At 35.8% G+C, this 23,206-nt stretch overlaps 1 protein-coding gene across 1 annotated transcript in view; it reads left to right on the forward strand.

Annotated features, from left to right (window-relative positions):
* Positions 1-23,206, forward strand: part of MALRD1 (MAM and LDL receptor class A domain containing 1) — a 243,159-nt gene that overhangs the window by 125,857 nt on the left and 94,096 nt on the right. Inside the window, exons 26-27 of the mRNA XM_025895435.1 lie at positions 319-564; positions 1,758-1,915. Of these exons, the coding sequence (XP_025751220.1) occupies positions 319-564; positions 1,758-1,915 (404 nt within the window). The remainder of the gene's footprint in view (positions 1-318; positions 565-1,757; positions 1,916-23,206) is intronic.

Below are 23,206 nucleotides of genomic sequence, written 5' to 3' on the forward strand. Positions count from 1 at the left end.
ATCCTCTACCACATGAAAGGAGAATGTCAGCAATTAAGTCAAACTAGAAAGCTTTGTTAGTGAAGGAATGCCTGGCTGGAGCTTGCCCTTCAAGGCTTTACAAGGGAAACAGTAATTTATTTAGGCAATCACTTGACAAAATACAAAAGAAATAAACTGATAATGGATTGGCACTTCAGGGGAACCAAAGGCCTTAATAAAACTGCTCTGGACCACCCTTGTCCTCCTAAATACCAAGCTCTCTGAGATGTAACCTCCCAATAACCTTGCTGGGATGCATAGCAGTGTGATTCACCAGTGTGATTCTTCTCTTTTCAGGCTCCTGCTCACACGGCCATCGGCAGTGCCAGAACGGCAACTGTTACAGACCAGAACAAAGCTGTGATTTTGAGGACAACTGTGGGGATAATACAGACGAGAGGGAATGTGGAACTTCCTGCACCTTTGAGAACGGCAGATGTGGCTGGAAAAATTCTCTGGCTGACAATTTTAACTGGGTGCTAGGGATCAGCTCGCCTCAAAGTCTTAGACCTTCTGGGGACCACACCTTTGGAAATAGAACTGGTATGTTTTCAGTTCACAAACGAGACATAATTGACTACATGAAGTGTCTCAAACCTCCCTTCTCAGGCATCAGGGGAGTTCTAATATGTCTAATCAGGGTGTCATTTTCAATGTGTGACAATATAAAAGTATTAATTATCATTGTACAATGACTTTAAGTTAGGAAAAATCACGTGTTTCTCATATGAGTCAAAAAAAATAATTTGATATTTGTCTGGAGAGAGACGTCTGGTCTGGTTGAGACTTGCAAGGGCTTGCAAGGGTGAGTTAGCTCAGCTGTGAGGTCCACTGGGTCCCGTTCCTTCAAAGTTTATTTTCAGGAAGCTTATAGTTACCCATATTGTCTATTTATAGTTTAATTTTAGATAATGTTAAATAAATAAATTTAAATAAATGGGCCTTCTTTGTTAGTGGTAGTGCACCTCCCGGTTTGTTTGGCCAAAGCACCCAGTTATCTGTTCTTGTCCTTGCTACAAGCTCTGTGCCTTCATCTTTTGCTTTTGAAGGTCCTACAGCTCAGACAAAGATGATATCAAAGCTGAGCTCAGAACTGACCTTAAATTGAAATATTTCACAGTAGAACTGCACAAAGGTGCGATAGTAGTTGCTGAATGTTTACATGAACTGCTGAAGGAGAAAACCCAAGAAACTTAAAGATATATAGGGAAAAAAAATTATTTAATTTACATTTTTTAGTAATAAATGTTTTTAAAGTATTGTCATGAATATGTCACTAAACACATTAATATATGCTTGACCTGAGGGAAAAAACAAATTTCTCATCCCATAATATTATGGTAAACATCTGCAATTGTAGCGTAGCCAGAGAAGTGTCAAAGTTACAATAAGCCCATTTTATTCCATGTTTACTGAAGTAATTTTTTTCTCTAAGTCATACATAAAATTTAGTAGATATGCAATTATAATTTGTTTGTTATTTATACTACATTTATGTTTATGTGAACTACACATTTGTTATTTGTACAAAGGAAAGAATGAACTTGAAAACTTGTAGAATGTATCATGCTTCTGATTAAAAATAAAGATGGCAAACTCAAGAACCATATCAGGATTGGAAAATATTAACTCTAGGCATCTATTTTTACAATTTCCTCTGACTAAATAATTTATATTTGTAATTGTATAATTTGAAAGTCTAAAACATTTTTCAGTGACATATATTTTAATTTCAGGACACTTCCTGTATCTAGAGGCCACTGCAGTAGGCCTAATAAACGAAAAAGCCCACGTGAAGAGTTCCATATGGAAAGAATCAAGTAGGACTTGTGTGATGAGCTTCTGGTACTTCAAGTCATCAAAAGCCATGGGACATATTCAGGTTCTGATTAAGGTAATGAAAAAAACACTTTATTTTGAATATATTATATCTGTAAGGGTGTATATGTTCCAGCTTCTCTTAAAAGCCACAGAAAGTCTTAAAATCTTCTTTCCATTTTCCCTCTTCACATACAGTACCTATCTCTTTGATATTCTCCAGGCGAGGCTATTTTCATTTTTTGCTGCCATCCCTATTGGTAGCTATCAATATACAACCCTATTGTTCTGATGGGATGGCATCCACGAAAAAAAAAAAATTTGTAACGTGCACAAAATGAGAATAAAATTCAAAAATATGACTGCATTAAATAATTTATCTTTTCATGTAAACAAGTACAGAATATATAATCAATTTTCTTTAGAAATGGCATTTCTTCAAATGTGTAATGATCAAAAAATTATTTAAAAAACGTATTTAGTTATTAATTCACAAGTGAAAACTGAGACATTCATTAAAAATTGACTGTTCCTTTGTTGTTCATTAAAAAGTATTAACTGCTTGTAAAAGCAGTTTTTAAATTATAATATGATTCTGAGTAGAAATAATCAATGCTCTTCGGATCCAATGACCAAATATAGCACTTCCAGACAGAGTAGAAACCTTTGCAAAAGACAGTGTGTGTATTTGTACTCATTTGTATCTGTGCAGGGAGTTCTAGTTGTTCCAGTGGTGCAATTTATTTGCCGTATGATATTCTACAATATCTCTAATATTGTCCTGGTTAACTGCCTTGAAATATTCCAGTGCATATGTTGACTACCTTATCTTTAAATGATAAATGATATTTTTCCCTGAAAATAAGCTACTAAAAATGTAGCTACTTCTCAAATGTTCTGTATATTATAAGAATAATTTAAAACCCTTGAAGATAAAAGACTTCAGTAGGCTTTAATATCTAAGGATAAAACCTAGGATGTGTCTGTCTGAAATATAAAAACAATGAACCCTTTGACAGGCATTAGGAGATTTTTTTTCATGGATTAGTCCAAACACCTACAAATGACAACAGGCTACTCATCAAGTAACTGTATAGCAATGAGATATATTTATACAGCTCTTTTTCCTAGAAAGGCTCAAATCCATAAATGAGGCAAGTAAAGAAAAATAGAAATAATTGCTTAAAAATAACTTTCAATTGTTATTGTATTAAAAAATTAAAACAAAAATAGATCCCATTAATTAAAATTAATAAGGTACAAAAATAAATATTTATCTTAACTCCAAGATCAAATTATATTTTTATTGTATTACTCAACTGTGTTTATTGTAACACCCAAATATTGTAATTATGAGCAGTTTAGGATTGCATAATTTCAGTTGCAAGCTAACTTGTAAGCTAACTTTTGTGGAAAATAAATATTAGCTGCATCAGGCACGTGTGAGTGGTGTGCAGGTAGTGTTTATATCCTTGTTGACTGTGTACTGTAATTATCACACTAAGTATGTTGCAGCACAGACAGTTGCCTTAACAACTTAAAAATAATTCTAATCTCATTTTATTACATGTAGTGAATTTAATAATACATATTCAAATACTTCTGTTAAACAGGAAACAAAAGAAGTGAAATAAAAGAAAATCAAACAAACCACACCACCTAAAATGAGTTAAAAAGAGACATTTGTTCTCTACTGAGATATTGTCTCTGAGGGGTTCAAGTCAAGCAGTTGAAATTCTTAATTATTTTTTTCATCCTCAGGATGGACAAAGGGATTTAATTTTTTTTGTTTATTTTTTTAAAAAATAACCTGAGCAAAGATTTACTAGATAGTTATTCCCATCAATAAGAGTCTACAGAGATTATTTTTTGCTCTGCTAATATTCAAATGTATTACTTTTATGGAATTTTCTATATGACAATCAGTAATATTTTCTTTTTCTAGGTTTTGTAAATATTCTTTACGTTTTCTCTTTCTTTTATTTTTATTGCAGTGACACATTACCCTCTTCTTATTTTCACCAAATTTTATTATCCTAATAAACTTTTCAGACATTAATTTTATATTATTTTAAACCCTTGTCTCCAGGGAGCCTAAAGATATTTTTAAAGGAAGTATGAATAGAAGACATTGGAGGCATGACTAATTATTCTTATTCAATTTCTTTTTTTTTAATGAAAACAGAATTCTACCTGGAGATATGAAAAAATATTCTCATTATTGTACCTGGGATTTTTTGCAGATCAGCTTCAGTTACCTGTTATATTGCTTATAAGGATCCATAAATCAATATTTTAATTAGAGTTTCTACTTAGCAGTGTCTGCACAAATAAAGTCTAATTAAACAGCACATAATCATGGGAAGTCATACTGAAGCTTCTCCAAGTTCAAACTGTAATACCAATATATTTCCCTCCAAATTTAGTATCTCTTGATTTAAAATAAAGTTAATGTCAATGAAATCACTATCTGTAGGTAGTGATTATTTGAAAATGCAATGAAGAGGAGAGAATTTAGAAAGATAATTACATTCTCAAGTTTGACAGCTTAGGAAACTGTCTCTACCTAAAGTCATCCCATCCATTAGAAGTTGAACTGAGAGTGAACACCATACATACAATGGTACAGCAATGAACAATATGATGAGAAAATAATCTATAGAGGCAGAATGAGGAAGACTTCCTCTTCCTCCTGAAATATCACAGTGGAAGAAAAACAGTAAACCAGAGTAAAAAGCCACTTTTAAAAAATCATAGTTTGTGGTATGCACTGGTGTTGTCTCTAAATATTTGCATTACTTGTCCACATTCAAGAAGTCTAAGGTTATTATACTAATAAAGTAGTATCTCAGATTATGATAGAAACAATAAAACTGAGGGATCATAAAAGGGGTGCTATAGCCAAGCATGAACTTTCTTTTGTTAAGGTTTGCTGTTGGAAAAAAACCAATTCATTTTCTTAATGGAATTTCTCTGCAACTACCATTGTTTTGATTTTTTTTCTGCTGAAATTGTACTACATATTCCCTGGAGAAAATCGTCTGTATATGTGATAATAATCCAATCAAAGTGATGGGACGTTGAACTAGTTGCAAACATATAGTATTCTTCAACCCCCTTAATATTTATGCAAATGGAAGATATTGACATTTCAGCTATTTACAGAGACTGCAATATCCAGCTCACCATATATCTAAATTCAAATTACAAAATGTTTAACAGCACTGCGAAAGTTCATCAGGCAAATGGAATATTACCAGAAAAGATCTGGATACAAATAGTCAAAACTTTGCTACTCCAGTGAGATTTTGAGATATTTGGATCTTCTCTGTGGCAATTGTAAGGGAATACAATCCATTGCAGGAGATATGTTGAAGATAAAGTGCAGTATATTCACTATGCCTGTTTTAGTACCTTATCAGCACTCAGTACTGGTTTATTTTATGAGTTAGAAGAAATGGTGCATGTTTAAATGTGCTTATAGAGAGACAAGTAAGTATTATTTGGTGAAAGAAATGATAATGTTTTATTATTCTGATAATCTAAACATAAGTTTCCTACCTCTACTTAAGTTGCTTCTATCATAAAAAAAAAGAAGTAAGTCCTAGGTATCACAGTGGGAAAGAAGCACCAATCAAAGAATAAAACCACTTGTTGAAGATAATTTTTGTGGTATCAATGTTAATTGCTTTGCATATTTTAATTAAAAAAGCTAATTTAGTATTTAATATAGTTGGGGGAGATTCTTTCAAAGATTTGAAACAAACTTCTGAAAAAAATATGCAGATGTATAAAGAAGGTGAAACCTGTCATTAGTAACTACCTCTGCTGACTGTGACAAGGCCAACACACACAGGATCTCATTAAGAAGTTCCAGTGGACCTTTTACCCATTTGATTAATTCCATCCAGTCACAAATGAGCAAAGACAGAATGATATTCAGGAGGACAGAAAGTCCTGGCCAGCTCATGGCAAGCAAAGCAGGGCTCTGTTGATAGAGCTGCAGCAACAGACAAACCTGGCCAAGGGCAACAGGCAGCTGGGGCCAGGATCCCACCTCCTCCAGCTGTTCAGGACTGGTGCAGCACAAATCCTGTTACCTCGCTGCTGCTGCTTCTCAGCAAAAGCTGGAAACCATCATAGTTGTTCCCTTGATATTGTCATTGGTTTTAACCAGCCTAATGGAGAGAGGAGAGGGTTAGTAATGTAGAAATGTGTAGCTCAGCACGTGCCACAGCTCAGGTATAGATGACTTACAGTGGGTTTTGTAATTACCTGGTTATTTTTAGTGGAGCAGCCTACTGTCCTGTGCTGTCAACATGAAAACCTGCACCAGAGGTGCTGCAGATGCCAGCTGATATATTCTGAACATTTGTATTTCTAGGATCAAGTAGTTTAAAATGTAATTTTCACAAATCAATATAATTGACCCTACTCCTATAGGAAGTCACTCAGGAATAAAGTTTGAGGAAGGAACTTATTCTACTTCACAGCTTAAAATAGACTATGTATTTCTACATTGATTCTTCTCACTAACTGCATGAAAAACAAGCAACTCTTCACATTAATGTAGGAGTTAGAGATTGCATTGGGCTCAGGTAACCTCGAAGCAGATTATCTCACCTCCATGAAACTAGAGGAAGAAACTAAATTTTAAAAGGTTTGCTTTAATATTTTACTTAAGAGTTCACTGAATGTCAAATCATGATCCAAAAAATGTAGAATATCTGTAAATTTAATAAACATAGAAATAATATTTATTTCATAAACAGAATAAAATTGTGAAAGAAATTGTTCAAAACTAATGGCAAAGCATAAATTTTTCTAGTATTTAGTTCCATGTAGAAGCACAGTGGTAATGGCCTTTATTTAATGAGTATCTACAGCTCTCAAAAGGACACAGTTTTAAGATATTTACTCCCCTTGTTGACCTATGAACTGTTATTAAATGTTGCATTTGAGTCAAAGAAATGTCTCATCTGACTAATGAGTGACAGTAAGGGAATATTATTTGAGTCCCAGGAGTCTTGAAGGATATCAGTGGAGATACTATGCAATTAAATAATGCTTGTAAACAGTAAATTTTATGGCATTTTTACTTCCCAGAACAAGATAATTTTGTATTTATATTTCTTGTATCTCGAACAACACTTTCCATCCTTTTAGGCATTGTTTCAAACAGGGTTGCTTTAGGCCCAATTTTGACCCCATGACATAAGTATATCTCTAAGGAAATTGAGACTGAGACAGTGATTAAACAGAAATGTCAGTTTTCAATAAAAGCATAATTTTTCAAAAGCAGTTTATATAGAAGGGACAAAAAAATATGCACAACTGTAGGTAAGTGCAGACACCGTTCAGTGTGTTTTATTTTCTCAAATGAGTACATTAGGAAGTTATTTTAATCTTCATACTGTCAATTATTGGAAGCTTATAATTCATTGTATTCATATACTGCAACCAGATGTAAGTATTCATTCCACAGTTGGTGAAATAGAATAATATATTTGAATGTGCTTTGAAGGAAAAAAGTATTTTGAAGAAGGATTGAAGAATCCTGCTTGTATTTTGGAATCTTGTTTGTGAAGACAAGAGGTTAATCAGAGGATTTGTAATCTAAAAACATCATTTTTCTAGAAACACATATAAGTGAAACTGTTTGTATGTGAATTATTAAGCATTTTTTTGTTCAAATTCTTTGAGAACTTGACATTTTTCTCCCTCTAGGAGAAGAGCCTGATGAGTAGTATAGGATTAGTGTGACTAAGGGCATGTCTCTGTCCTGCAGGGCAGTGCCTGGTTATAAAACTGAGCAGGCTGACAGATTTTGACAGCACAATGATACCAAATCATTGAAGCAACACAGCAATATCCTGTAACATTGCACCTGGAGTCACAAGCCCTGTGTCTCAGAGCTAATACCACTCTCCTAATTTCTATCCCAGCCTGGCACCATATTGCATAATGTGACATAGATAACAAATGCACAGTTCTGCAGTGTTTCACTGAACTCATTCCCCAAATCAGAGATCTCTGGGACTGATTTACTTTATGGATTTGTCAGCTCATAACCTCATAGAGTGCTATTACAGTGCTCCTTTTTAACATTCAAGGCTTTGAAGTGACTCTGGGATCTTTGTAGGTCAGACTTCTTTTGCTCTTTTCTAGCACTTTTCAGGGCAGACATTCAACAGCAAAAGTTGTGATTTAAGTGTGTCTCAGGGCAGAGTTCTTCTAAGGATCATAGAGCTGCTGTTTAATGATTTTTACTGAAGCAACAGACATTGAAATCAGATTTTTTTTTCGAGAACTTTGAAACAGACATAGGACTTTGTCTGAATGATAGAGGTATAACCTTCAACTTTGAGTGTCTTCATTAGTTTTCCACACCTCTTCTTTTAAAGAGGTAAATTCAGAAATTTAATTAACCTTTTTTTTTCTAAGATAATAAATAATACAAGATGTAACCTGGTGCCTGCTGATATCTTTTACAAACCATATAGCATTGATCAGATCTAAAATCCCAAGGCAGTATCTAATTTGCCCAATCAATAACTCCACTTGGTAAAAAAAAAATTCTAAGAAAAAACCTGAGCATTTCTAAGAGTTCTATTTGACACCAGAAAAGGTGAAAGATCTTTCTTTTTTTTCCTTTCTCATCTCTCTTTACATTGCAAAGCCCCTTAGTCTTCCACTGAGAAAAGTATCTTCTTTTTTTCAAACAAGTACTGAACTGAATAGATTTTATACTGAGAACCTTCAGCAAGATCAGATGTAGCACTAGTGCTCACGGTGTAGAACATTAATTTGTTACCAGTTTTATATTCCTTTAATGCAACTTTTAATTCACTGATCAGTTTTAGTGTCTTGAAGATATTCTAGTTTCTGGTAGTCTTTGATCCTTGCCAGGCTTGCAGTATCAAGTTGTATCACGCTTAAAATTATTTTGATTAATCAATAAGGGCTTTTAAGTTGAGTCTAATTTTTAACCCTACAGATTGTTTTCAGTTTCTGACCTTCAGCTTTGAATCCTTACTAACTTCAGGAAAAAAAGATAAACCAAACAAAAACTCCAAAACATTTTTCTTTCTGTATTTACTGTAATTTATTTCTCAAAGATGGAAGGATCTGATTTCAATTAATTTCATGTAAGAGTCAGGCTAGGTATTTTTTAGTACCTATATTTATGACTGTAATAATCTCTACGTGTATTTGTTTGTAGGTGGACCCCATTGCCTAAAGTATAATTGCATGCCCTTATTGTTGCCTGCCCATGGTAGAGAGCAATTATTATTTACGCAGAGACTAATAGTGTCAATGTAACGGGAGCTTTTAGAGACACCGCTTTCTTCCCACTATCTTACTTACTATGGAAAGAAACCCTTCCACAACCGGGTAACTTTGTGTTGCTTGCTGGTGAGGGGGTCATTTCAGTTCAGAGATTAATTTCCTGCAGACTTGTGGAAACCCCACAGTCCACTCATAGCAGCTTCTTATCTTGGTATTTGGACTCAAATTCTTCCAATAGTTCTTTATGTTCAGTCACACACCTCAGATTTCCAGCTTCCCTTGGCAGTCATTCCTTTGTAACTTGTTTCTGCAAGGTGTTCCAGGCCATATCTGCAAAATTTTTTAAAAAAAAGGAGGGAGCTCATATAAGGAGTTCCTCATATAAGGAATTTTAATATAGCTAAATTTAAATATGGCTAAAAAAACCCTATGTTAACATGATTTCCTTCTTGAATTAATGAAGTCATGAGAGATGATATTGTCGTACTACTAAAATTAGGAATTACAGACCATTTGCATTAAGCCTGGAATATGTGGGTGTAACTGTGTGGTCTGCAGGGTATATTTGATTCCGCTTTCAGCAGGAACACTAAAAGATGAACACTAAAAATTGAATTTCTTATCTCCCACATACCAGATTAATTGAGGCTCTTAATCTATCTGTGATACTGCTTTTTTTTTACATCCAGGTTTTTAGATGATATGGAAAGTGTTTTGGTTGGGGTTTTTTAATAAATATATATTACAAGTGTGGATCTTATGGAATTAACAAATAGAAGGTATTACTTAATCTTTGGCTGTAATGCTGGGCTGTAATGTGAACCAGGAATAACTGGTGGTGTGGTCAAAATATGAGCATTTTCTTAGCAGAATTGGGGTCTTGTTTCCAAAGAGAGTGAGTACACCATAAAACCTCACAACCTACAAAACAAAAAAAACCACCTCTTTCACAGAATCACACAAAGTCAACCAGGTTGGAAAAGACCTCTGAGATAATCAAGTCCAACCCATGACCCAACACCACCCTGTCAACTAGACCATGGCACTAAGTGCCACATCCAGTCTCTTCTTAAATACCTCCAGGGACCGTGACTCTACCACCTCCCTGGGCAGACCATTCCAATGATCACTCTCTCTGCAAAAAATTTCTTCCTAATATCCAACCTAAACCTCCCCTGGCATAGCTTAAGACTGTACCCTCTTGTCCTACTGCTGGTTGCCTGGGAGAAGAGACCAACCCCCACCTGGCTCCAACCTGCATTCAGGAAGTTGTAGAGAGTGATGAGGTCTCCCCTGAGCCTCCTCTTCTCCAGGCTGAACAACCCCAGCTCCCTCAACCGCTCCTCATAGGACTTTGCTCGAGTCCCTTCACCAGCCTTGTTGCCTGTCTTTGGACACTCTCCAGCACCTCAATATCTTTCCTGAACTGAGGGGCCCAGAACTGGACACAGTACTCCAGGTGTGGCCTGACTAGTGCTGAGTGCAGGGGAAGAATCACTGCCCTGATCCTGCTGGCCACACTGTTCCTGATACAGGCCAGGATGTCACTGGCCTTCTTGGCCACCTGGGCACACTGCTGGCTTATGTTCAGCTTCCTGTTGATTAGAAACCTCAGGTCCTTCTCCACCTGATCACTCTCCAGGCACTCTGTCCCCAGCCTATAATGCTGCAGGGGGTTGTTCTGGCCTAAGTGCAGGACCCACCACTTGTTAAACACGATACCTGTGGATTCAGCCCCTTTATCCAGCCTGTCCAGGTCCCTCTGCAGAGCCCTCCTACCCTCCAGGAGATTGACACTCCCTCCCCAACTTGGTGTCATCTATCAAAACATTATATGTCTGCTTTTCAGATTTTCATAATAAATGAGAACTACAAGACCAATTTTTTTGCTTAACTTTCAAAATCATACAACTGAAAAAAATAAAATTCTTATAATGGAAAACATTCTAGTGAAAACCTTTTTTGTCGGATAGCAGCCACTGAATAAAAATACAGTGATATATTTTAAACTAGTTTTAATTCTAGCACTCGTAACAGGAAAAATATTAAAAGCATGGTGAACAAAGAAATGCAATTAACCTTATTTTTACTTCCTTGCAAAATCATCTCTCATCTATAAACCATCAAATGTCACCACACCTTTCTTATAATGATAGGAGAAATTTTGATACCATGGGAGCAAATTTTATTGTTAATAATTTTATTTATTATTTGACATCCAATTTTATGGATGTCAATTGCTCTTTCATTGAAACATAAGAAGAGACAGATGTTGTGGAAGAGTCACGTAAAACCACAGTAGAAACTTAGGCTAATGTAATTGTATAACACCATTCTTTTTATATAGGTAACTTCTCAGTTTGTTGAAAACTGTGGTTACAGTGAAATGGAGCAGGCACTCAATCTATGTTTAGCTGAATCAATAAATCAAGGCACAAATGTGAATCATCTTTCAGCTTTTAAATAGTTTGCTTAGGCTTGTTTTCTGTGCATTTATACCATCTCATTTAGGTGTCTGAAAAAAAGTACTTCTTTTTACTGTTGGTATGTTAAAGCTACTATGCCATTTATCCAATTAAAATCTTCAGCCTACATTTAGATGTTTTTTGGTCTTCCTCTCAGCACGTCACTTTTGCCTTCCACTCCTTCCAATGAATAGCATAACTTAGTATATTACTGCTTTCCAGTTTAATTTAGTTTGATCTGTATGGAAGAGAAACTTCTTTAAATAAGAGTTTCCAATGTGATGCAGAAGAGAGAGTATTTAAATTTTGATACATGAGGCATCTAATTCATTTCATTGATCAGCGAACACAAGAAGACTCTTGTTATTATGACATGGAAATACTCATTAAATGTGAAGGACTCTGCAGTGCACAGCATTATTCTGAGCATTTTGACAGTGTGATTCAGTTCAGAATTTTGCTCAGTGGGATTTCTGAGGGAGGATGTTAGCAAAAAGTTTATTAGCAGTCCGAAATTATTAAAGTGGATTTCTATCTCTTTAACATTTTATACACCAGCTGTATTCTTCAAGTATTACTAAAAGAATGAGAGTTCTGCTTTTTTTTTCCAGCAACCTAGCTGTTTTAGGAGTATGTGGGCTACAGAAGGGAATTAACAACTAATGAGAATCTTCCCTTACCTCAGAAGCTGCACATTTTTAACCTTAGACTTTGCTTAGTTAGTAGTATAATCTGTTAAAGTCAGTATCTCTGGAATTGAATCTCTATAAAAATTGCAGTTCCCTCATTCCAAGTTGTGCGGAGATTTGTTGCGCAGAGAACTGAGGTGTTTCTTCAGGTTAGGTCTGAGATCTTTTGACAGTAATGATGCAGTAAGATTCTTCTAAAGAGACCAACTGTCTTGAAAAGATCAATGCTAAACAGCTTAACAAGAAAAATTTTACTGTGTGTCATTGACGAACCTGAATGGTCTTACAAACAGTATCCACAGAAGGTGTGGTCATATAAGGAGGAAAGGTAGAGGAGAGCACGTGGCAAAACAAAGGTAGGCCACATGGTTATAATCATCATGGCTAGGTTTCACAAACGAACATTTGGGAAGGGCTCTAGCACTACTAAAATAACTTAAAACATACTTAGTCCATATTTTCTGCAAATGCCAATCTAATGGCTACAGGTCTTACAATAGCACGTAGAGGATGCCATTGCTGTAGAAGCTTCCTAGCATCATGTTAAAATATCTCTTTCCGTACAGACATGATCAGACAGAATTTCTGCTGTAGAAGTGTTGGAGAAGGTACATTCTTACACAAATCTCTTGGAGTTTTCTTATTTTTGGTTGTCTTTTTCGCTCAGTGGCTATATTTTTCTTTGATTTGTCTTTTTTAATGTTGCAGCATTTCTTCAGTTCACATTAAAGGTTTATACTCTTCTGATAATTAGCTCTGCATTTATTTGCTGTAGGAAATAAATCCACTTAGAAAATGCAGACAAAATTTCTCCACTCTCCTCAGCATTTAGGGAAAAATGAAGATGTGGAACTAGAGAACTGAGGTTATTGCAGCTACTGAAACTATAAACCAGAAGTGGATTATGTAACATTTGCTGCACTGTGAAAAAAATGAGGGGACCTCTGAGGCATTTTAATTGAAAACAAAAAAAAATTAATGGAAGGGAAAAAATGCCACTGAATTTCCTGTTCTACCTTTGTTTTATCTGTATTTTTTGACAGGTTGAATGTTATTATGAATTGTCTTATACATGTTTGAATTGTGGCTGATGCTTGTTCCCATGTTTGTCTTCAGATCAGTCATTTTGCCTTTATCTGGAAAATTTTGTCTATGTTACCACAGGAAAGACATCTTAGAAAGAGATCTTTGCATTTTGTCCAGCAGGGAGATTTCTTTTCTAAGAAATATGTTAAGGTCACAAGGTCACAAGACCTGCTGTTAAAATACATTTTTTCCCAATCTGAATGGGATTCCTACTTTTAAAGTCATAGATGCCTCCAGAACAGCCACTGCTGCAGTCATTCTAGCCTTTCTTTGTTGGCAGTGGGCTTTTACTCACCACGTCAAGGGGAATCTTGAGTATGATTTATCTCATTGTAAAGCAAGCATCTGCAAGAGGAAAGGTGTCTATTATTTTCCATATATCTTTCAATAAGTAATATTGGCCACCATCAGGAATGCCATTGGATAAATATTTGAATTTTGGATATTTCAGTAAATATTTTTGCATTTGCATGTAAATACTTAATATCTGTGCTGGCAATACAAACAAAAAATCTCATGAGTTTGTTTGCAAACTTTTGTCTTGTACATCTTTACCATGCTATAAATATTTATATATTTCTAATTTTATATGTTCTTGAACATACTAGGGGGTGACCATTGGATAGAGAAGTAAGGAAAGAAATATATTATTATTATTATTAATATAATAATATCTGTCAGCCATGAGAACCCTTAATTTGTAGAGAATATATTTCATAATTGCAGATTAATAAATTAAATCAGATATCTGTTTCCTCAGCACTTTCTAAGCATATCCATCAGATCCTATGAGATAGAACTGGAGTATTTCTCTTAATGTCTCATTGCTCAGGATCAATTCAGAGAAGCTAAAAGTACTTAACTTAAGAGCTTTAACTATACAAAGAACTTACTATTTTTTTTCCAGCCTTAGTGTTTTGAGTCCCCTGAGGCTGTCCAGTTCATCTAATATCCCAGAGGATCTGTTCTATGTTTCCACAAGCCCAAAAGCTACAATCCAATTGAAAAGAATATTCTAATAGAATGCAAATAGGCTGTATAATAGATGTCACAAAGAAAGAAATAGAGTTCTATCCGAGTGAACATCCCATGGCATCAAAGTAGGGATGACACTTGACTGACATTAATCATTCTTTCATACATCTAAAAAAGCATATGATGTTCTTTGATGATTAGTAGGGAATAATCATGTCAATCCTTGTCCTGCAGGGTTTTCGCTTTGAAGAGACAGATTAAATATTTAGTGAAACCTTAAAACTTTTAATGACTGTGTACATGAATTATGAATTACTATTGCCAGTCTTAATAATTATTACTAATATTTTAATTTTATTGTCCTGCCTAAAGGAACCTTACTTTTTCTTATCAGGTATATTTTGTTTACATCAGATATATGTACTTCTTTTTCCTTTATTTTATAATTTCTTTTTTATTTTTCCCTCAGCAGAATCCCTGTAAAGATGTTTTCCCACTTGTTCCATCCAGTTTTATACATAGAATCAGGATGGAATCAGAGTTGAATTGCTAAATTTAAATATTGATTAAAGCAAACAAAATCTCTGAAAGATTCCAGATGTTTGGTTCAACTGAATTGGTTTTGCCTTGGAGGTTTTATTTTTCAAGGTAGCTGTAATGATAATTCTTTAATTCTTTGTGAACAAATCTTCACATTTTGAAGAGATGACGGGACTTTAACACAGACTGATTCCACAATTCCCACTTTGTTGAACTGATTTTGTAAACACTGTGACACTGTGAATAGAAAAATGCTTCTGATTTTAGCAAACATTTGTCAACATCTGTCAAAGCGTCAGAGGAGAAAAGTCAGTCCCACCAGCACAGCTTCTGCCTGCCCACTGTGTCATTCAAATGATACTTTGATCCATGGCATGTGGAAAGAAAGTTGCTTCACCATCCTTCTAAAAGACATCCTGAACAAATACACATTGGCAGTATCTAGTCTGATCTGTGGACCTGAGATGTGAGTTTTACCCATGTCTCAGTTTCACTGTGGCTGGTCATATGCACAGACTTTACAAAACAGTCAAGGGTCTGTGTCTTGCCATCATCCTTGCCAGCGGGTGCTCTGAGGTCGAAATGCATCATGGATGTCACTACTAGTTCTAAAGTTATTAGAGGTAGGCATCTCCTATTTGGACAAGTTCATATTCCTTCTCTCATTCCATATATAAACTGATAAAGGAAAAGGTTAATGGCTAAAAAACTAAACCAAACCAAACCAAACCCCCTCAAAACAAAAAAACTAAACACAAACAAACAAACAAAGCAAAAAAAAAAAAAAAAAAAAAAAAAAGAGGCAGAAGTTAAAGAGATAAAGCTCCATAATAAAAAGCTGAAACTTTACCTCTTATTTCTCAATATGGTATTCAGAGTATTCCCTATGGGACCAAAAACATGACAGATTTGAGGTTGTCTCATTTCTACAAATAACTTTTTATGATCTTCATTCATAAACTGTTCTATCTCTTAATCTACATTCTTTGTATTTTTTTAGGTAGTCAGTAAGAGTAAAGGTTTCACTTTTATCTTATAAACCAAGGAATCTAGCATTGCAGAGTTTAGCACACTGTCCTTGTTTGGCACTATGGAGGGTTGTAACAGTAGTCCAGAGTCTTCCTAGAAATTCTGTAACTGTGATGATTTCTCTTTCAAGCTTTGGTTTTTAAAAAAATTACAGTTACCTCAACACTGAAATGGGGAAACATTCAGGGAGACGTGTAAAATGTGATTAGAACAAAGGTGTGACAAGGTTTGAGACAAAGTGAAACTAAGTTGCTTGAAACGCTAATGGCCTTAGAAAACGTCTTTGATGTTTATTGTTACTCAGTCTTAGCAATAGACTTGAAGGGAAAAAATGTAATCCAAGCAATCAAAATTGTATCCCTTAAGCTACCTAAAACCAAAATCAACCAAAGGTGGATTATGATAGGAAATGAAGAAGAAATGTTTGCATTTGAGTAGAAAGAAGGGCTGGGAGGGCTAGGAAATGAGGAGAGGATGAAGTAATACAATGTACCTAATGAATCTTTTTTTACAAAGAGGGCTTGCTCTATTTCTCTCTTCTAATAGGTAAGGATAATATATAGAATGAAGATATATTTTAAGAGCCAAAGCACATAAAAGTATATTTGATGCAAATAGTATCATGGGAATGTAGAAGGATGCAAATGTCACAAGTTTCCTTGGTTATAGAAATGCTGGCTGTAAGGAAATCTAGATTTAATAGTTGCAACAGGATAAATTAAAGTTTTAAGTGGTGTACACAGAATAACTGAAAGAAAATCAATAAATTATTCTTGCTTTCCCATCATAGATTTCCAAAATAAGCGGTTGTAAAGTATAACTTCATCTTTGCTAATGAGCAATTAAATTGTCATTCCTTGAAATGTCTACCCACTCAAAAAATAATCATGTCTCACTTTTTATAAAAGCATTTTTTTAAACTGACTTATCTCAGCACTTACATCAATTAAGGAACAAGAGTCTTACCATTTAGTTCCTAGAAATATTGCAAGTGCTGGCACCTGTGGCAGGGTGAGCTGTTAATGCCTTTTGATGCTCTGAAAGAATTTACTATGAGATTCCACCAGAATTACAAAACTGGTGCATTTTAAAAAAGGAATTTCATCAGCGGTATTATTTTATTTATCTAATTTTTTCATTAAAATGCATGTTGTTTTTTTTTCAAAATGGATAATCCTTTATTATAGCCTTGTTAATTTTGGAAATGAGAATTGGGAAAAGATATTTCAGAGAGTGAAAATCACTGTAATGCTTTACACAAAGGAGGAAATGAAAGAGGTGGATGATTGTGCTTTGTCATTAACTCCTATTATGAAAACTTGCTGAGACTAATACACACAGACTGTAATGAAAGGCTTGGAGGCTGAAATATCAGTTTCATCTTGCTGTTTTCCTTCTTTCTATAATGCACCATGAAAATGCAATTACGTGATTTTTTTACGTTATCCTTAAAAGTGAAACCAAATTTTCATGCATGCTAATGCACTTAGGCAGTATACATTTTGCCTGAATCAAATAATTTCTCAAATATATCATTTGATCAGCTTCATGTTTCTTTTTCAAGTGTTTTTTATTGAAGGTAGAGATATAATAAAAATTGTTTCTGGTTCCTGACAAAATATAATTTAGAGAGAAACTGATTTTTAAGGTGTTCTTTTAATTGCTGAGAATCATGAACCTTCATTGAAGTTACTAGAAGTTGAGCAAGCTTACATTCCTGAAGTAAAACTCACCCTGTTGCATACTCATCACTAACTTGTTCTTACCTTTTGCAACCACTACTCTGTAGGCTGTTGCAGTTCTATTATCTGCTTTTTGGATGTTGTTTCTTCATTTTTCGCTACCTCAATTTGTTGAATAATGCAGAATCCCACAGTGTGCATCCCTCAGCATCCTTCAGTTTAGTGATGGAAGGTGTAAATTTTGAGTTCAAAACCTCTTCCTATGTTGAAGTTGTTTCTATTTGTCTCAGAGTTATTCTAGATAGATAATAATTTTGAAATTATATGTTTAATGAACAGATTTAACATTCTGATAATTAGCAGCAACTTTCTCAATGTAATGGTAATCTTAAACACAACTCTCTGTGGGTTACTCAATAAGAGGGAAAATTTTCAAAACAGTAGCTAAGAGCTGGGCAATAAATAACTACTACTGTGCCTAGATTTTCCTACATTATCAACAACATGTGCAAATGCTTTATTTGGTTTGTTTCTATACACTTACCAACCTTACACTTAACATACAGAGTGTGTGTCTTTCTCTAAAGTAATGTAGCTGAGTGAAGTAGTGCTGTTGTTATAAAGTGCCATTGAACTGTTTGTATTGAACTGTTATCAGACTAGTGATTGACAGGTGTGCCAGAGGACACATGTGTTCATTCATAACTCACATCTTCATGGCCTTATTGGGCTTATTGGCTGCTCTCCTTATTTCTTCATGTCATCGTGAAGAAAAGATAGAAGAGAGAAAAGAATAAACGAGGAAACAAAGAAAACAGGAGAATGGGAAAGAAAATGTTAACCTAAAATTCAAGTCTTGGATGAACAAATCTTGACTTCTGTTCATCCTTTGAGTCATTTTAACACTTTTGATAGTTTGACACTCTGTGTGCATTTTTCTGATTTAAGCTTTTTTCTTCTTGAATAAAATATAAAGTCAAACTCTGTAGGGTTAAGTTATTCTTTTCAGGTAACCTAAACAATATTCTTTTAGGAAGTTTTAAGAGAAAATCAGTTAGAAATGAAGAAAGATAGACTCTGTCATGTACTTTGAAAACAACTTTAGGTGAAGGAGGCAAAATAATCACATTTTTTTAAAAGAGATTCTGCTATACAGCATAAATCTTCAGTTTTATTTTATTTTAAGGTACTTTGTTTCAAGATATATATGAAGGATTTAATCCTAGGAAGTGAGATCTTTAAAAATAAGCAAGTATTCTGTGTACTGCAGTGCAGAGGTAGCAACAGCTCAACTCTATAAGGAAGGTGCTCAGAGCCTGCTCAAAATAGGAGTCATTCTCGAGCAATGAAACCGAAATAAGTAGATAAATACTATTAAAAGTATCAGCAAAGACATTAATTGTTCCATGATTTTGAGATAAAAAGATTCACAGAAAAGGTAATTAAAATATGGACAAATAAGGAAAAGCTGTGACTCCTCTTCGTTCTGTCTCCTGTTTCTTTGATGTGCATATAAAATGCTGGACTGCACTCCACTCCTTGTTGAATAAAGGAGAAAGAGTGGAAAGAACACACCACATCATGGAATCATCATCATGGCTAGGTTTCATGAACGAAGATTTGGGAAGGACTCTACAACATTTGCTGCAAGCACACTGGTGGCTAAAGTGGCAAGTGTGAGATAGACAAGTCCAGTTGCAAAAGGCACAGCAGAAGGACTCCTTAGGTGGTATCGACAAGACACACACGGTTCTTTCTGTGTTGTCTTTTCTCCTCAAGAGTGATCCCGCGTGCTTTCTCAAAGGAAGCAGCAGCGTTATGGATAGTGTGCCTCCAGACCTCCCGATTGGACGCCAGAGTAGACCACTGATGATGATCAATATGGCCAAGGCTGAGATGTTGTTTCAGGGAGTCCTTGTATCTCCTCTTCGGGGCTCCTCTCTTGCAGCAGCCGGTGGCAAGTTCACCATAGAGCACAATCTTGGGGAGGTGGTGGTCCTTCATCCTGGAGACGTGCCCTGCCCAACGCAACTGTGTTCTCAGCAACATGGCCTCAATACTTGTAACTGCTGCCTGTTCTAGAACAGATGTATTGGTCACATAATCTGACCAGTGAATGTTTAGGATTGTACAAAGGCAGCGTTGATGGAAGCGTTCTAGGAGATGCAGGTGGTGGCGGTAAATGACCCATGATTCGGAACCATATAAAAGAGTAGACAGCACAATGGCTCTGTAGACATTGATCTCTGTACTTTTCTTCAGGTATTTATTTTGCCAAACTCTTTTATGGAGCTTTTTCCAAAAGCTCTATATGCCTTTGCTAACCTGTTGTCTATCTCTCCGTCAATCTTACCCTCTGAGGAGATGAGGCTACCCAGGTAATTAAACTGCTGGACTGATTTGAGCTCTGATTTGCCAATGATGATGCGGGGATGATGGAAGACATTCTGAGGTGCAGGCTGATAGAAAACGTCTGTCTTCTTTAAGCTGACTTCCAGCCCAAAAAGCTCAGCAGCCTCTGCAAAGCAGGGTGTTAAATGCTGCAGAGCTACTTCTGTGTGGGTGACGAGGGCGTCGTCAGCGTAAAGTAGCTCCCAGACAAGATGATTTAAAATCTTAATATGGGCCTTCAGTTGCCTTAGATTGAATAGGCTTCCATCAGTACGATATCGAATGTAGACACCATCTTCTTCATCGAGGTCTGCCGTGGCCCTTTGGAGCATTATGCTGAGAAAGATTGTGAATAGGGCTGGTGCAAAAACACAACCTTGTTTCAAACCACTGGTTATTACAAAGGGCTCAGAAAGTGCATTGCCATATCTGACTCAACTGCACTGATCCTCACGAAGTGAGATGATCGTTTTAAGGAACTTGGGGAGACATCCTAAGCATTCCAAAATCTGCCACAGACCTTTTCTGCTCACAGTATCGAAAGCCTTGGTGAGATCATCAAAGGTTACATAGAGACCCTTGTTCTGTTCCCTGCATTTCTCTTGCAGTTGTCTGAGAACAAATCTGTGGTACTCCTGTTGGCTCTGAAACCACACTGGCTTTCAGGTAGAAGTTCTTCTGCTATGGCAGGTATTAGTCTGTTCAAAAATATTCCTGCCAGGATTTTGCCAGTAATGGAGAGCAGAGTGATACCTCAGTAATTTGAGCAGTCTGATTTGTCTCCTTTCTTCTTATACAAGGTGATGATGAGTGTGTCACTAAGATCTGATGGTAGTTCACCTAGTTCCCAACAGCGCACCACAGACTCGTGAAATTTAGCATGGAGTGCTTGGCCCCCATGTTTCCAGACTTCATATGGGATTACATCAACCCCAGCTGCCTTGCCAGTTCTCACCTGCTGTATGGCCTTGAGGGTTTCTCCCATAGCAGGGGCAATATCCAATTCATTCTTCACCAGTTGTTGTGTGATGGACTGAATAGCTGAGTCTTGGACTACATGGTTGGTACTGAAAAGAGTCTGAAAGTGTTCAGACCATCGATTCAGAATGGAGGTTTTATTTGTGAGAAGCATTTGACCATCAGTGTGAGTAGAGGGCTTTGGACCTGGTATGTAGGCCCGTATGCTGTTTTCAAGACCTCATAGAATCCTCTGTGATCACCTGTATCTGAGCATAATTGGATTTTTTCAGCTAGATTGATCCACCACTTGTTCTGGATGTCACAGAGCTTGCTGCATGCAAGATGAAAGGCTATTTTTCTTGCATGACAAGATGGCTGAACAAGGTGTGCTTGGTGAGCGGTTCTCTTCTTCCTCAACAATTCCTGGATCTCTTGATTGTTTTCATCAAACCAGTCCTTGTTATTCTTGAAGGAGAACCCTAAGGATTCTTCAGAGGACTGCGGGATGCTATTTTTAAAATGTTGTCAAAGTGTTTCAGGAGAGGGATCTATGAAATGATCTTCAAACCTAGTTTGAAGATTAGCCTGGAATCTGTCTCTCACTGTAGTTGTTTGAAGATTGTTAACTTAGAGTCTCCTCTGTGAAATACCATCCCTTTTAGGTTTGAACTCGAGGTTGAAGTTAAGTTTACAACACACAAGTGGATGGTCTGTTTGACATCATGGAATACTCCATCTTTAAACTACTCGATCAACCATGAAAAGGCTTTAATGATGATACCACACCAAGGAAAATAAAACTTCATTAAGAAGATCAAGTTTATTAATAAGCTTCATTTGCACACCATGAAAATACATCTGATTCTAAATCAAGAATAAATGCCTGAAAAGTAAACTGCTCTCCTGAAATGCTCTTTTAGAACAGAGGGATTACCATGCACCAAAAGCTAGAGAAAAGAGTGGTGACTGTTAAAGTCACATTTTGCTCATTCTATACTATTTTTCTGTGCTTTGCATAAATATATCATGTTTAAAAGATTTTGGATGGTTACAGCTTGCCAGGAAGATCCAGTTTTCAAAGGAATTGGAGGAGAGAAGTCTTTTTCCTAATTGTTTAAGGACACATGTAAAAAGAGTTTTACTTCTCTCAAAAACCTGAAAGGTCCTGCAGAAAGAGGAGTCATTTGATACAGTGAATCTAGAAGGTATGTTATTGGTATTAATAATAAACAGCTAATAGTTTTTTGATGAGTCATTTGAAAATATTCTGTCTCTGATTAAAAAGCCCTCAAGTATATTTGCTTTGAAGAGTCTTGGAATATTTAGCAAGTGTTTTCATTGCCTCCATCCGCTTGGTAAGCTCTGCTTCATTTCCTGTGGCTCTGCTGAAATAAATATCTGATGCAAATGAACCAGGGAAATATTTTGAACCCAGCTCAGAACATGAATAGAAGGAGAGGTGCAGATCAAGAACAAAATCTGTGTTTCATTGCTGTTTCACTGCAAATGTAACAAGGGAGATTGTCTCATAGAAGAATCTTTATAATTTCGTCTGGAATACTTAGTGTATTATTCTGAAAGAAAGTGATTCTTTGCAACATCTTGTAATGCAAAATCACATACTCTTCTTTCATGCTTTGGAGTCAGTTCCTAATATTATTCTCACTCTGCTAGAAATGTAGCCCTGAGAATAATGGTGATCTCTGCTGCATAGGAAAAATGTTAAACTCAACCACAAAATAAAAGGAATTCTAAGACAGAGAGAAATCCTTCCCTTTGCTTTCTTCTTAGTATCCCCAAGTGAATTAATGAACATATTGAGCCTACTAAGTTATACCTTCCCCCTGAAGTGCTCAGAAGAGAGGCTACAAACACTTTAGATCATTTTTCAGATAAGACAAGCATGAGAAAGATTCTGAATTGCAATGGAATGAAATCATTAAGAAGTAATTCCCCTCAGACTATCAGAAAGCAGATAAAAAATCTCCTGAATATGAATACTAATTTTCCAATATGGCTAGGCTTATAGACCCACAGATCTAACCGGTTATGGTCATCTTAGAAGTAATCCTGCCATTTTCTGAGAGCGTTTATTGCTCAGCATGATGTGCCATTAATGCAAAAACATGCCCTTTACTGTTTTCCTCAATGATGGATCCTCACCTCAGCCTGACCTTTGGCTATGTTTAACCCATAGAGGGCAGTGACATGCAATTAATAATAACTTTTCAGAGCCTTAAATGAAAACACCTTTTGGTTT

This window comes from Manacus vitellinus, unplaced genomic scaffold, assembly GCF_001715985.3.
Source record: "Manacus vitellinus isolate BGI_N305 unplaced genomic scaffold, ASM171598v3 scaffold_3_pilon, whole genome shotgun sequence".
Lineage (NCBI taxonomy): Eukaryota > Metazoa > Chordata > Aves > Passeriformes > Pipridae > Manacus > Manacus vitellinus.